The sequence below is a fragment of the Dipodomys ordii genome, unplaced genomic scaffold (assembly GCF_000151885.1).
Source record: "Dipodomys ordii isolate 6190 unplaced genomic scaffold, Dord_2.0 Scaffold8, whole genome shotgun sequence".
Classification (NCBI taxonomy): Eukaryota; Metazoa; Chordata; class Mammalia; order Rodentia; family Heteromyidae; genus Dipodomys; species Dipodomys ordii.
Genome location: NW_012267224.1, coordinates 23783958 through 23798294, shown reverse-complemented (window position 1 = coordinate 23798294; position 14337 = coordinate 23783958). Strand labels below are relative to the sequence as shown.

General features: G+C 41.9%; 1 protein-coding gene across 3 annotated transcripts in view; it reads right to left on the bottom strand.

Annotated features, from left to right (window-relative positions):
* The window catches only part of Atp10d (ATPase, class V, type 10D), a 64337-nt gene that overhangs the window by 11802 nt on the left and 38198 nt on the right, over nt 1-14337 (bottom strand). For all 3 annotated transcript variants that reach the window (XM_013009091.1, XM_013009089.1, XM_013009090.1), the window contains exons 12-18: nt 12886-13495; nt 12167-12273; nt 11682-11808; nt 9235-9419; nt 5541-5850; nt 2914-2990; nt 1547-1672 (exon numbers count right to left, since the gene is read on the bottom strand). In XM_013009091.1, the coding sequence (XP_012864545.1) occupies nt 1547-1672; nt 2914-2990; nt 5541-5850; nt 9235-9419; nt 11682-11808; nt 12167-12273; nt 12886-13495 (1542 nt within the window). The remainder of the gene's footprint in view (nt 1-1546; nt 1673-2913; nt 2991-5540; nt 5851-9234; nt 9420-11681; nt 11809-12166; nt 12274-12885; nt 13496-14337) is intronic.

Genomic DNA, 14337 nt, shown 5'->3' with positions numbered 1-14337 from the left:
AAGGAAGAAAGAAAGAAAGAGAGAGAGAATACAAACAACAAAAAATGCTAGCATGGCTGTGGGGGAGCAAGAACCTTAATACCCTGTTGATGAGAATGTAAACTTGTTCAATTACTCTGGAAAACAGTTTGGAAGTTCCTTTAAAAACTAAACAGAACTATCCTACCCTATGATGCAGCAATTCCATGCTTGGGCATTTATCCAATAGAATACAAATCAAGATACAATAAAGGCACTTGCACAACATGTTCGTTGCTACACTATTCACCATAGCCAAAGTATGAAAACAACCCAGATGCCCTTCAATGGACAAATAAATCAAGAAAATGTAATATGTGTGTGTGTGTGTGCATGTGTATGTGTATATATATATACATATATATGTATATATGTGTATAAATATGTATGTATATATAAGGGAATTTTACCCATCATTTGCAAAGAAATGTATGGATTTGGAAAAGGAATGTTAAGTGAAATAAACCAGGCCCAAAGAGACAAAGGATACATGCTTTCTCCCATAATTTATAAATATACAAGTAAACACATAGGGAAGTCATTTGCAAGTATACACACATGGACTAACTAAAGTAAGTAAGCAGGGGAGAATTCAAACAGTCTAATTTCTTAGAAAAACAAATACACAGTCCAACAAAATGAATACCAGGAAGCTGGTACTTGAGATGTGTGTGGGGTGGCCAGGAAGAGGTCAAGGGTGTGGGGGGGGAGGAAGAGGGGGGGGAGTAGAATGCAATCATCATATTTAATGCATATCTTATGAAACTAGGATAATTGTGGGGAGATGTTGGTTTGGGAGGGATGGGGGAGAATGAAAAAAGCAATGATAATGATCAAGATGCATTGTACTTATTGACTGATATGTTGAGAGAAATCTAAATTTATACAATAGGCTGAAGATTAGAAGTTAGAACATCTAGTTAGAAGAGAAATAGTCAAATTCTGTGCATTTAGAAGTAGCATAATCTAAGTAAAGTTCTGTTCTTACCACAAAAAGTATTTACCAAGTACAAATAGGTTTTATAAGCTAGATAGAAAACTCTTACAGTCACAAGTGCTAGCCAACTGCTGGCTGACATTATCTTAGGTTTTCATCTCTATCTGTCCTCAATAGACCACAGGAGATGTCAGGTTGGTAACAGGCATTTTTTCTATCTCTACTAAAAGCATTACACATTTCATAATTCTGCTTGTCATAATCTTTTTGTGGAAGGTCAAAAATTGGATTTTAAGTGAACCAGACAGGACTTAATTGAATTTAAATGCATAGGGAGAAAAAATTGTTAGCAAATGGACAGGCCTAGTAATTTGCTGTCAACAGTTTTAACACACACACAGACACTCACACACACACAGACACACACACACACACCCATATTATTTCTGGAAAGACACAAGACTGCTCCTGGCAGTTTCAAAAACACTTATAAATCAATGTGAGCTTAGACTAGAACACTTCTTTGTCCCCAACGTAACCCAGAATTGAAAGGCTGGAAGGGGGAGGTTCAAATTCTCTACAGTTACATACCACATTCTTGTAGAAAAAATAAAGAATCATGTTGGAAAGTCGTGTGTAACACCAGTGCCCATGCACGAGAAGGAGCTTGCTGAGATGTCTGAACCGAGAAATGGCAAAGTCACTGGCCATCACAGCCTGCCGGGGCAATGGGGAGAGAAGGCCACCTTGAGTGACAGAATATGCATCAGGGACAGCCTGATCATGACACACAAACAGCCAGCTCTTCCATCCAAGTAGATCACAGAAAGAGAATACACACACACACACATATGTGCATACACACAGACACACGCACACAGACACAGACACACACACACACACACAGACACACACACACACACACACACACACACACACAGAACAGCAACAGTAAAAGCCCCCAAACACAGAGCCTTAATAGGTTCCCTGGCATTTCTATTCACTTCTAATATGGTCAACTAAAATGAGATTTCACTTTGGTTGGTACTTACGATGTAACTTTAGCAAACGGACTTGCCCCCAAAAGCAGGTCCTTCAGCAAGAACTGTCTTCTGTATTGTAAGATGCTTTTGCTTCTCAGGAGGGCAGTCCTGACTCCACATTACTTTGTGTAACGTGTCAGGCAAAGAAGTAGCTGAATCTGTCAACTTCTATCAAATCATCCTCATCTAATTCTTGGGGAGCCCTAAGTTTTGTATTCTAGATTTTTTTCTACTAGCATTTACCCCCCCACACACACATACACACATACACACACATACACAGAGCAAATAGGATACCCTGACTTCGTTCTTATTCTCTCATCTTTCCTGCCCTTTGCTCCCCCCCCTCCCTAATCTTATTGTCCCTTCTCTTTTTATCTGTGTATCTTTTATTTAAACCCAAGTAACTCTCTCCAGAATCACAATTTTCAAAAAATATTATGGCAGAGCTACAAAATGATTTCCTAGGCCGGGCACCAGTGGCTCACACCTGTAATCCTACCTCCTCAGGAGGCTGAGATCTGAGGATTGTGGTTCAAAGCCAGCCTGGGCATGAAAATCTGTGAGACTGTTATCTACAATAAACCACCAGAAAGCTGGAAGTAGCGCTGTGGCTCAAGAGGTAGAGTGGTATCCTTCGACCACAAAAACTCAGGGACAGTGCTCAGCCCCAGGACTGGCACAAAAAATTAATAAATAAACTTCATGATTCACTTATTAATGTTCCTTAAAATTATCCAGAAAAATAGAATAATATTTACCCAGGAAGTAACCAATGAAGGAGTGGATAAAGGTCCTGTCTCTTACTCCTAGCTAACCATACCCAGCCTCATTTTGCCATAGTGATTCTGCCAGGGAGAAGGTTGCTTTCAAGGGGCAGGTCAAGATCATGGGTGGGTACAGACATCTACGCACCTGCATGCCTTCTTGACCAGAGACCCCTATCCCGATGTCTGCCACTTGTATCATGCTAACATCATTGGCACCATCTCCTTTGGGAGGAAGATGAGAAAGAGAGGAAAGGAGTAAAGAGCTGTAAAAGGTTAGGGGCTGCTCAAGGGACCAGCTAAACCTCTCAAGGTTTATCCCATTTTTTAGAGACTTGGAAGCTACTGAAGCAGAAACTGAACGTGGCATCTCATTGCCAGTGAGATTAACTTCCTGTCTTAAAGTCCTGCTACGGTGCCTACCCAGACTAAGTCTCCCTTTCTCCATTCTACCAACACTACCTCCCAATCTCAGCTAGACCTGGTGGTTTCTCTGTTTATACTATTCTGTCCTCAACTTGCTTTGCTGGATTTTAATTCTTCATATGCACAAGGTTTTGTGGCTATATGCTAAAGGTCTGAGTGGCAAATTCACCTGTTTTCTAATCATGGTATTTTGATGATTTGGGAGCTCTTGAGCCTATATGGTTTATTAGGATGAAGCCAAACACCTATATTTATGGATGGAAAACATCTTCTCTACCCTGACCTCAAGGATTGATTCAAAGGTCGGCACTTGCCTCAATTTAACAATGTAATTAAAAAGCTCAGAGATTACAGCTTCAAGATAACCTTAGAATGGGGGCTTGGATAATTAATTCATTGATATGTTTATTCCACAAGACAACTGAACACAATTCTACCCTACCTCATGCAAATGCTGAAGTATTTCCAAGTGTCATCTCATACTATGCTCTCTATTTATTCACATCCGTTAATGGCTTTTATAGCCTAGCATCAAACCTCTCACAGTCACTAGTCATAGGCTCACAGATTTCCATCTCTAGCCCATTCCTCACTGCTAACTTTCCAACTTTTACTCTAGTTGTGTACTTCACATGAGTACTTAGACATCTAATGAGGTTAATGTAGGACCCAAATCTTTATTCCAACTTGGTAAATGGTAGTTCCATATTTCTATGCTTAGACAAAACTCTGGCATCCCCTTTGACTGTTCCTTCTCTCATATAACAAAGGTGCCAAACAGCCAAAGGTGCCAGTGAATTCTTCAAGCCATGTTCCTTGTCTGGCCACTTCTCACCGCCCTACCTGCTCCCACCCAGGCCTTGCTGTGGTCTGGATTATTTCCATAGACTACCACTGATTGACCTCTTTACCTATATCTCTGCGGTCCAACATGTATTTTTCACACACGAGACATTACAATGCTTCTAAACCCTCACTTCTCCTGAAAGAGTCTTCAGACTAAGCAAAAATCATGGCCTTCAAGATACCGTGTGATTTCGCTACCTGCTAATCTACTACTCACTATCCTGCAGGAAAGTCTTCCCTGCCCCAATCTTCTTTGGACCAAGCACAGTGCCCTTCATGGCTTTTAACTTTTGCTGTCCAGTCTACCAGGAATGTGGACCCATAGATCTCCCATGGCATCCTATTATTTCTTCCATGTCTTTTCCCTAAAACTGAATTTATTGGTTGATTGATTGATTGATTGATTGACTGATTGTTGGTTGTGGAGCTTGAACTGCAAGTTGTCCCATGCTTTTTCACTCAAGGCTAGTGCTCTACCATTTACAGCCACAGTGTCACTTCCTAAAACTCAATTGTAAATGGCAAGTAGCCCTTTCCACTTTTCCCAATGTTCCACACTTAACCTTGCTCCACCTTGGGGAGAGTTGAGGAGGCGGGGAGGGAAGGGATGGTAGGGGAAAAACAAAGGAGGAGGTAACAATGCTCCAGAGGAAATATACTCATTACTTTACTCATGTAACTGTAACCCCTCTGTATACTATTTTTATAATAAAAAACATAAAAATCAACAAATCAGCATTTATCCTACTCTAGTATCATCCATGTGTACTTTTTGTTTATTCTACTGTCTGCTCCCTAATTTGATGCCAGCTTAAGAAAAGGTATTTTGTTGGATCATCCTTGTGTAGAAAAAAAAAAAAGCCTAGCACAAAGAAGGCACTCAATGTTGGATAGACAAATAAATGGGTTGTTCATGTCCCTGAATTTAACTTCCCTAGTGAAAGAACTCTTGGATTCGCACTTCTCTAATTTGGGGAGGGGAAGGGAAAAAAAAAACAAAATGTTTAAATAGGGATACAGGGTGACCCATTGTAACAATGAGATGTACAAGACACTATGTTGAATAACAGAGTGGAGAGGGGCAGAAGTATAGTTGAGGAGGTGGGAGGGAAGGGATGGTAGGGGAAAAACAAAGGAAGAGGCAACAATGCTTGATAGGAAATGTACTCATGACCTTGCTCATGTAACTGTAACCCTCTGTACAGTATTTTTACAATAAAAAACTTTAAAAAAAAAAAGAACTCTTGGATTCATTTTTCAGTCCTGGGATGTAATATTTCCCCCAAGAGTCTGGTTTTCTGCATCCAGGCTCACGGCTTACATTGCCTACATTTAATATAGGCAAAGGAAGGGAGGGATGGGGGAGGGAGCAAAGGTGGACAGAGGGAAAGCAGGAGGAAAAGGAAGACATGCACACAGATGGAGAAGAAGGACAGACAGAGGATCAGCCTCTGGGTTCTGTGAGACTGGAGGGGCGGAAGGCTTGGTTCCACTCCCACTCACCGATGGCCAGGGTCATCACCTGCAGGTGGCTGCGAACCAATTTCACCACCTCGCTTTTCTGCAGGGGCGTGGCACGGCAGCACACCACAGCGTGGCACCAGGCAGTCAGCTCCAGGAAGGGCCTGCGCAGACTCTCCTGCAGGGCAAACTCCAGGGTCTTTCCAGTGATAATAAGTCCCGCCCGTGGCCCTGAGTCCTGAGGTACAGCAGGCCGAGGGAACGCTTGATTTAATGATGGTTGCTCTGTAGACGCTGGAGCTTTCTTCTGAAGTTCTTTCAAGATGGTGCTCATCAGCCTTTCACAGGCATCCTTGAACCAAGAGGAGACACAGATTGTTAGCCTTGGGGCGGTATTGGAGAGCCAGCGCAGCTCTTCACTGCCATTTCTTAGTAAACTGAAGGAAGGGCACTTCCATTGGATTGGAAACCATGTAAGGTTTGGAAGTAGCTACACTTTTGCAAGCCTAGGAGCAAAAGCTGATGGACATGGACAGACATGATTTCAGACATGCCATCCAAGGTTCCAGAAGCAATTCACTAAGTGACAAATTAGGCTCCATGACAGTCAGGTCCTTTTTTAACTAAGAAGAGGAGCCTGAGAGGTAGTGATGGGAAAATGGGGAAGACATTTACACACCAGTGACTGAGTCTCCATTGATAGAACTCAACTAAATGGTATTCACTGCATTATATTGCGTTATCTGGAGAACTCAACTGAATGGTATTCACTGCATTATATTGGGTTATCTGGAAAGCACGGAAGCATGTGGAATAGCAATTAATAGCAAATAATATTATCTACAGTTGCTATTCAGTGCTCTTAAACTAGTAGCTTTCAATGTCTTCCAACCTAAATTGTTTGTAAATAAATTTCATAATCATACTGATTTGATTGATTAGAAACACCTCTGAATCAATAGATTAAAAGCTAGAAGAAATAATTTTAATTGTTTGGACCATAAAGAATGGCAAATGGCTGAGGAAACAGATGGGCTTAATCTGATTTAGATATTAGATGAAGTATGGATGTATTGCAACTTTACATGGCACGCCATTAATAGGTAAAAAATTTTTATGCTTTAGGGCCCAATTAAAAATAAATGTAGTTAAAAAAAATAAATGTAGTTAATTTTTTTTAAAAAAAAACCTATCTAAGTATGAAAAACAGAAAAAGAAACAAGAAGCAGCAAAGAAGTATTTTGAAAGATAAAGAACAGGTGCAACCATGCTAGAGACCTAACTGGCCATTCTTCATTGTAATATCTATTATTTCATACAAATGAAACAGCCTAAGGCAGAATTGCTCAAGGCTGGCAGTCACATGTGGATCAGAAAGTCCTCAGTCCTGGGGCGCTGTGCTGTGCCTTATAGAATATTTAGCATCGTGATCTGTCTGCCAAGAAGATACACACTAACAGTCCTCCTTTCCCCAGCTGAGAATTTACTAGACTATCTCCAGACACTGCCATGTGTCCCCTGAGGGGCAATAGTACCCTTAGGTACAAGGGGGTGGAGTTATATAATTGACCTAAATGATGATACTACACTCTGATTCCAAAATGGGCAACAGACCATTCACCTAATCTGTCTCCACAGACACAGCAACATTTCACCTGGGAGGTGTGAGGGCTGTTAGGCACATCAGGCATGCAACAATATACCTGGCTCTCCAGGAACCAGGTTCCTCTGGTTCCGGGAATGTTCTAGAAGAACATTCAAAGTGACAGCAGAAGTTTTCTTTTTCTGACAAAGAATTATCCAGTTGTTATCTTTTTAAGTGGCTCATGCTTGTAATCCTAGCTACTCAGGAGGTTGAGATCTGAGGATCGCAGTTCAAAGCCAGCCAGAGCAACAAAGTCCATGAAACTCTTATCACCAATAAACCACCAGAAAACTGAAAGTGGTGCTGTAGTTCAGTTGTTGGGCACTCACCTTGAGCTGAAGAGCTGAGGGACGGCACCCAAGCCCAGAGTTCAAGCCCCATGACTGACCAAAAACAAGAAAGATAGAAAGAAAGAAAGAAAGAAAGAAAGAAAGAAAGAAAGAAAGAAAGAAAGAAAGAAAGAAAGAAAGAAAGAAAGGAAGGAAGGAAGGAAGGAAGGAAGGAAGCTGGGCATCGTAGTAGGCACCTGTCATTACAGTTATGGCAAGAAGTATAAAATAGGATTGCTGTCCAGGCCAGTCTGGGTTAAAAAAAATTAAAGATTCCATGTCAAACAATCACAACGAAAAGGGCCAGAAGTGTGCCTCAAGCAATAGGCCTTTGCCTAGACAGCATAAAGTCCTAACTCAAACCATAGTTTCTCTCCATCACAAAATAGTTTTCTGTATTGTTTGCTTAATAATGTAATATAATTAAGATAACGTAAGAACTTTCTCATGTTTAAAAAAAACTGGGAATCAAATGTAGACACCATCATTGATTACTTTTATTTCATGCTCAGTGACCCTCTCTGATGTATGAGATGCCACTGGAAAGCACTTTACAATGCTTCACATAACACCCACAGCTACCCATGGCTCTGGCATAACTCTCACATGATAGATAGGGAAGGAGAGGTTCAGGAAGGGGCTTAGTGTCCTGAAGTCCCACACGTGGGTAGTGGCAGGCCATGCATTTGGCAGCTACTCAGGCCTTATCCTTTCTCAGTGACTAACATGACCAGTATTTTCATGGACTCAGCCTCTTTCTAGTACAGGGTCCTAGCTGTGGTTGTGGTTATTTGCTCCTGGAACATTCAGCTATAAAGAAAAAGCCACGCTCTACTGAATAAGGACAACTCTCTTTCCTCAAAAGATACCATCTAGCCGAGTCCTGACGGAAGCCTGACCATAGAAGCATAGCTAGCCAACTGTGGTAGCCTGGACGCAAGCTCAAGATGAGATCCATTAGGACAATCAAGACAGGCTGATGCACCAAAATGATGCCAAAAGGCTAAATCCCACTACTGAGGGAAAAAGAGGAAGACTTCTCAGGAAAAAGAAACATGCACAGGTCTTGGACAATACTGCTCTAAGTATAGTTGGCATCTTCTGAGAAAAATAATATGCTCATGTAAAATTGACTGGGACACTTATGGAAGAGGTTAGCAGGAGAAAAAGCCAGAGAAAAATAGGTTAAACTCTTTCTCCTTCAAAAACAACATATCTGTTTTAAGCATTTCTTCCCATGTTTGATATTCTCAGGAGCAGTACCTAAAAGTTACCACTAGAGGGCACTATCAAGCTGTGAGCCTATTTTCATTTCTCTTAAAAATACTTATTTATCTGACTGCAATAGAAACTATTGTTTCCCCTCACTAGAGAGAAATTATCACTAGAGGGCATGATTGTTCTCAGCGACTACTTTTATTTCTTGCTAAAAAAAGTCTATTTACTGATTTCTGTCTCAAGATATGTATGTCATTTGGGGCTAGCTTGTCAAATACTTGGTAATTGAGAGTAGAGACAGACAAAAAAATTAATTACATAATGCAGAGAAAGCCTTCTTTAACTTTTTCAGCCATGATGATTATTCCACAAGTCTTTAGGAAAACTATGGCATCCCCCCAAATATGAGCTCTGTCACTGATCGCTGGCTGAACAAATATCAAAAAGCTAAAGGTTATCAGCTTTTCTTTCTTACATATGTCTAATTCCAAATGCTCCAATGGCTTAAAAAACAAAAGGACTGGTTCAATCTCATTATACCTACTTTGCTCTGGGTATTGAGGATAAAGAGCTTGTCTTCGGGCTTCAGGAGTCTACATGCATGAGCTATGTTGACAGCTGTCTCCTGCTTGTCTCCTGTCAGCATCCAGATCTTAATGCCAGCTTGGTGAAGGGCTTCTATAGACTCCGGGACTCCCTCCTGCAGACGGTCTTCAATGCCAGTAGCTCCTTGAGACAACCAAAGTGCAACAAGGTCTTTAAGAAACCGAAGCAGGCTTAAGCTCCTCTAGTCTATAATTAAATCCTGTTCATTAAGCCAAGTAACCAGTGGTTTGTCCCTGTAGCTATTCAGGAGGTTGAGATCTGAGAATGCAGGTTTGAAGATAGCCTGGGCAGGAAAAAAAAATCTAGGAGATTCTTATTTCTTATTAAAAGCCAGAAGTGGAGCTACGGCTCAAGTGGTAGAGAACTAGCTTTGAGCAAAAGAGCTCAGGGAGTTTCCAGGCCATGAGTTCCAGCCCCAATATAATCACACACACACACACACACACACACACACACACACCACACACCACACATCACACACACACACATTACAGGGATGAAGAAGGAAAAGAAAAAAGAGGCATGGAAGGAGGAAGAGGAGGATGTTGAGGAGGAATCTTATTCATTAGCCAACTCAGTCCTGAATTATACGAACTTTTCTAGTAGTTTCCAGAGATCCAAAGGCATGAAGATCCAGACAAAAGTTAAATGCAAAATAATATTTTGGGAGGGAAGCATCAAAGTTCATCAAACTTGCTTATTCTCTTTTTGGCTAGATAGGTAACAATCTTATCTTACAGGTATGAATATCTGCAGATTCAAGGGTATTATTTATTTGTGTGATCTTGCACTATACATTTTGTAATTCTATGATACAAGGTAAGCTTTCAAAGCATGTTCTCGCCAATAAGATGTAGCATTTATACAATGTTCTTTCATAATATGTCTATCATTTCATTTTCTAAAATAATGGGACCCAGGAGTGTCCTGGAATTCAAAAGGTAGTATGGGCCAGGCATCAGTGGCTCAAGACTATAATCCTAGCTACTCAGGAGGCTGAGATCTGAGGATTGCAGTTTGAAGATAGCTCAGGCAAAAACAGTTCTCTGAGATTCTTATCTCCAATTAACAACCCAAAAAGCCAGAAGTGAAGCTGTGGTACTCAAGTGATACAGTGCTAGCCTTTAGCACAAAAGGTCAAGGACAGCACCCAGGCCCTGAGTTCAAGTCCCTGAACACACACACACACACACACACACACACACTCACAGAGGTAATACGGTACATATGCCCTATTTTGTAATGTTATATCAAATGTAGTGTTACATCAAACAAAGTCTGATTTTGCTGCCAAATGTCATAGGCATTAATTTTATTTTTAGAACTTTAATACAGAGGGAAGGAAGTTGGTCTCTTGGTGTTTCAGTGCTTATGGCAGAATCTATCTCCATGTCCTTCCATGGACTCCCAAACTTGATTATCTCCTTAAATTCAGGAAGCTTTTAACAATTCCAGTATTCAGGCTACATACCAGCCTAACATAATCACAGACTCTGGGCATAGAATATTGTTTAAACTCTCTAGATGAATCTAAGGTGCAGCTCAACCTGACATAAGTGTTCTGAAATTCTGGAAGAGAATTAGAGAGGCAGAGAAGAAAAATAGGTTTCTTTAAGTCGATTCCAGGTACAGAAAGAACATAGACCCTGGAGCCAGGTACCGTGAGTTCCACGCATGGTTAGTAACTAACTCTGACAGTTACTCACATGTGACCTCCAAACAGTCATTGAACCGCTTTTCTTAATTAGATGGAGATTGGTTGTGAGAATTGAAAAAGACTACATGCCTGGCAAGAAACTTCAGCTAATCCTGTACTCAAACTCTGTACTCTATGTTAGGGGCAGAGGTTTTAAGTGATCTACTAAGAATGACTACCCTAATCCTGAATTCAAACTCTGTACTCCATGTAGGGGCAGAGGTTTTAAGCAATCTACTAAGAATGACTACCCTGATCCTATCACAAAATTTAGTCTAGTTCAGTGCAGTGAAAAACAGAGAAGAACAAGACAAGTACCAGTGATTCAAGCTTGCAATCAGAGCTACTCAGGAGGCTGAAATTTGAGGATCGAAGTTCAAAGCCAGCCTGGGTAGGAAACTCTGAAGATTCTTAACTCCAATAAACTATCAGAAAACTGGAAGTAGAGCCATGGCTCGAGCACTAAAGAGCTAGCCCTGAGCAAAAGAAACTCAGGGACAGTGCCCAGGTCCTGAGTTCAAGCCCCAGTAACAACAAAAACAACAAAACAAACCAGGACTGATTGGAAGCAGGGTTGACAGACAGGCAAATCACAAATGTCTACTAGATTAAAGTGGTGAATATTGTAGTTAGAGATAATCACTGTTGTACCAATTTCTTCAACATTTACAGCACAACAATCTACCTACCCAATAATGTTAGCTGATTCTCCAATCTCATGGCAGATTCTATGAGTAATTCTTCCCGGTTGTCAATACTGGTTTCAGCTAAAAAATGGCTCCTCAACCACTCCGCATACTCGGTGTCACTCATGACCTGGGAAAGGAAGGAACCAGATTTGAAACAAGCCATACAGTCTTGTAGAATCCTACCAGGGCTCGGGACTTGGAGGCTGGAAAATTACCAGGCCATCAACTTGCTTGAGGGTATTTATTTCTCCCTCTGGGAAGTCACACCAGGTGCATGCCCTCTGCTCACCCGGATGGACACAGCTCCCCACACCTGGTGATCAGAGTAGCATGACAGACTATGGATGGGCCTGAAGGTTAGCTCAGTATATTAGGGAAAGTTCTAGGCCATATCTATGGTGAAAGTGAGTTAAGTTAATCTACTTAATTAAATGAAGGCTAAACAAGGGAAAGAGCGCAAAAGATGGGTGCCGTAGGTAATTCACCTTCTTTGCTATACATAAAGTGCGTAGCCCTCGCTTGGCATAGTCGTCCAAGTGCTTCTGGGTTTTCTCCCTTATTACCACTTGCTGCTTTTCCTCGTTGGCTCCATCTGAAATAAGGGATAATACACTAGTATTCCTGCCAGTCTGTCCAATTAGAGACACATTTTATTTAAAAAAAAAAAAACAACCAAAGTCTAATCCACAATTTAAAAAATACCCTTCTTGTTTGGAATCCGCTCCATACATCTACAAAAGAAACACTTCAGAAATAATTGTCTCCCTTGATTTTTTTTTTTTCCTTCGCAGTTTCCATACTGTCAGGAGCAACAATAACAAGGACTGCAACGTTGGCTGTCATCGCTTGAGCAGAGACCTGGTGACAGGTACTTGGCTAGAGGTTCCTCATACACTGCCCACAGTATAGCAGGACAGCTCCTGGGAGCCTTACAGAGGAGAGTTCATAATACCGGCTTTCAGAACACAGACACTCAATGGTTAGGTAACTTTCTCACGGCACAAGTGATCATGAAGTCCGGGTTAGAAACCAGGCCTGGGTAGGCCCACAGGTATTTGCCTTCTCACTAAATCCCAGGCAGATGTGAACAACCTCCCCTCTCCCCCACTCCATGCCCAATATGAGCCTTGCAGAGCCACTGAGAAAGGCCTCTGAATCTCCCAGACCGACCTGTCCCTCCCCTCTCCACCCGGTTGGAACCCACCTGGGGAAGCTCCAGAGAGGAGCGTCATGATGACAGAATCGGCACCCTTCGTGTACACCACAACCTGGTTGGAAAGCGGGTGCCGGACCACCACAGACATCCTTTTCCTTACTGAGTCAAAGGGCAGGATGTGCAGGAGCTGAAATGCTAATGGTCCCAAAGCACCGAAGTCTACCATGATCCGCTCCGGAGTCCGAGACTGCAAAGTGCATTGGTAAGCTCTGGCAGCATACACTAAGGCTGCCTCGTCTGGGCTCTCCGCCTCATAGCACAGGTCGGAGGCCCAGGGCTGTCCAGCGAGGGGGTCCACCTGGCCATTGGTCAGTGCTACATCGCTGCTGTGTTCCTCTGTGTCTGTACAGCAAGCTGCATCAGAAGCGTTCTGGGGGCTCTCACTGCTTGGAGAAGCCTCTTCCTCCAACGGTGAAGACAATTTCATTCGACTGAAGAAAGAGAGTCTGCTCACAAAGGCGCATGGAACCCCAGAGGGCGGGTCTTTCCCACTGGCCAGAGAGGGTGAACTTGATCTTCGGACAGACAATCTCTGGAAGAGGTTTTTAATCTCTTCTAAGGACTTAATGGGCATCCCACTCAGGGCAGACAGCCCAATCTAGGAAAGAATTCCAAAAGGTATTCAGTAAGTATAATCAGAAGTTGTTTATCCCAACTTTGAAGCCCAACTGGGAAAAATCAAGCCAGGACAGAATCCCATGTCTGGCAGGCAGCTTGCTTCTTCCTGAGAGCAGCCACAGAAAACATGAATGAAAATGAAAGGCACCATGGAAGAGGCTCTGCATGGTGAGGGTAATGGTATTATAAATTCCTACTGGTATTGCGGGGAGAAAAATGTGACAATGAAGCAGAAGATATATAATGCTAACAGCAAACCACTTTTTCCTAAAGAAAGGACTTGGAATACAGAAAAATCAGTCATCTTCATTGTATACATCCTATAACAATTTAAGAACTGTAGACAAATTAAGAACTCAACAAAAAAAAGAAACATCTTTTTTGAAATATTAACTTTATAAAGACCAAGAGGTAATATTGGAAATGTTATGAAAACAACATGAAAAAATATGGGAACAAATAACAGACAACATACATACTAAAACATCAGAGAAAAATAAAGCAAACGGTTCACAGGATATAGATTTTTCTTTTACTTTATAGATTCTACAAAACATTGTTACTTTGACTTAAATAAAAGGCCAAGAAAATGGAGGTGTGGTTCAAGTAGTAAAGCACCAGCCTTGACTGAAAAAAGAAAAAGCCAAGTGAGAGGGAGAGGGTCTGAGTTCAAGCCTCATGTGTGTACCAGAAGGAGGAGGAGGAGGAGGAGGGAGGAGGAGGGGGGGGAGAAGAAGGAGGAGGGGGAAGAAGAAGGAGGAGAAGAAGAAGAAGAAGAGGAGGAGGAGGAGGAGGAGGAGGGGGAGGAGGAGGAAGAGGAGG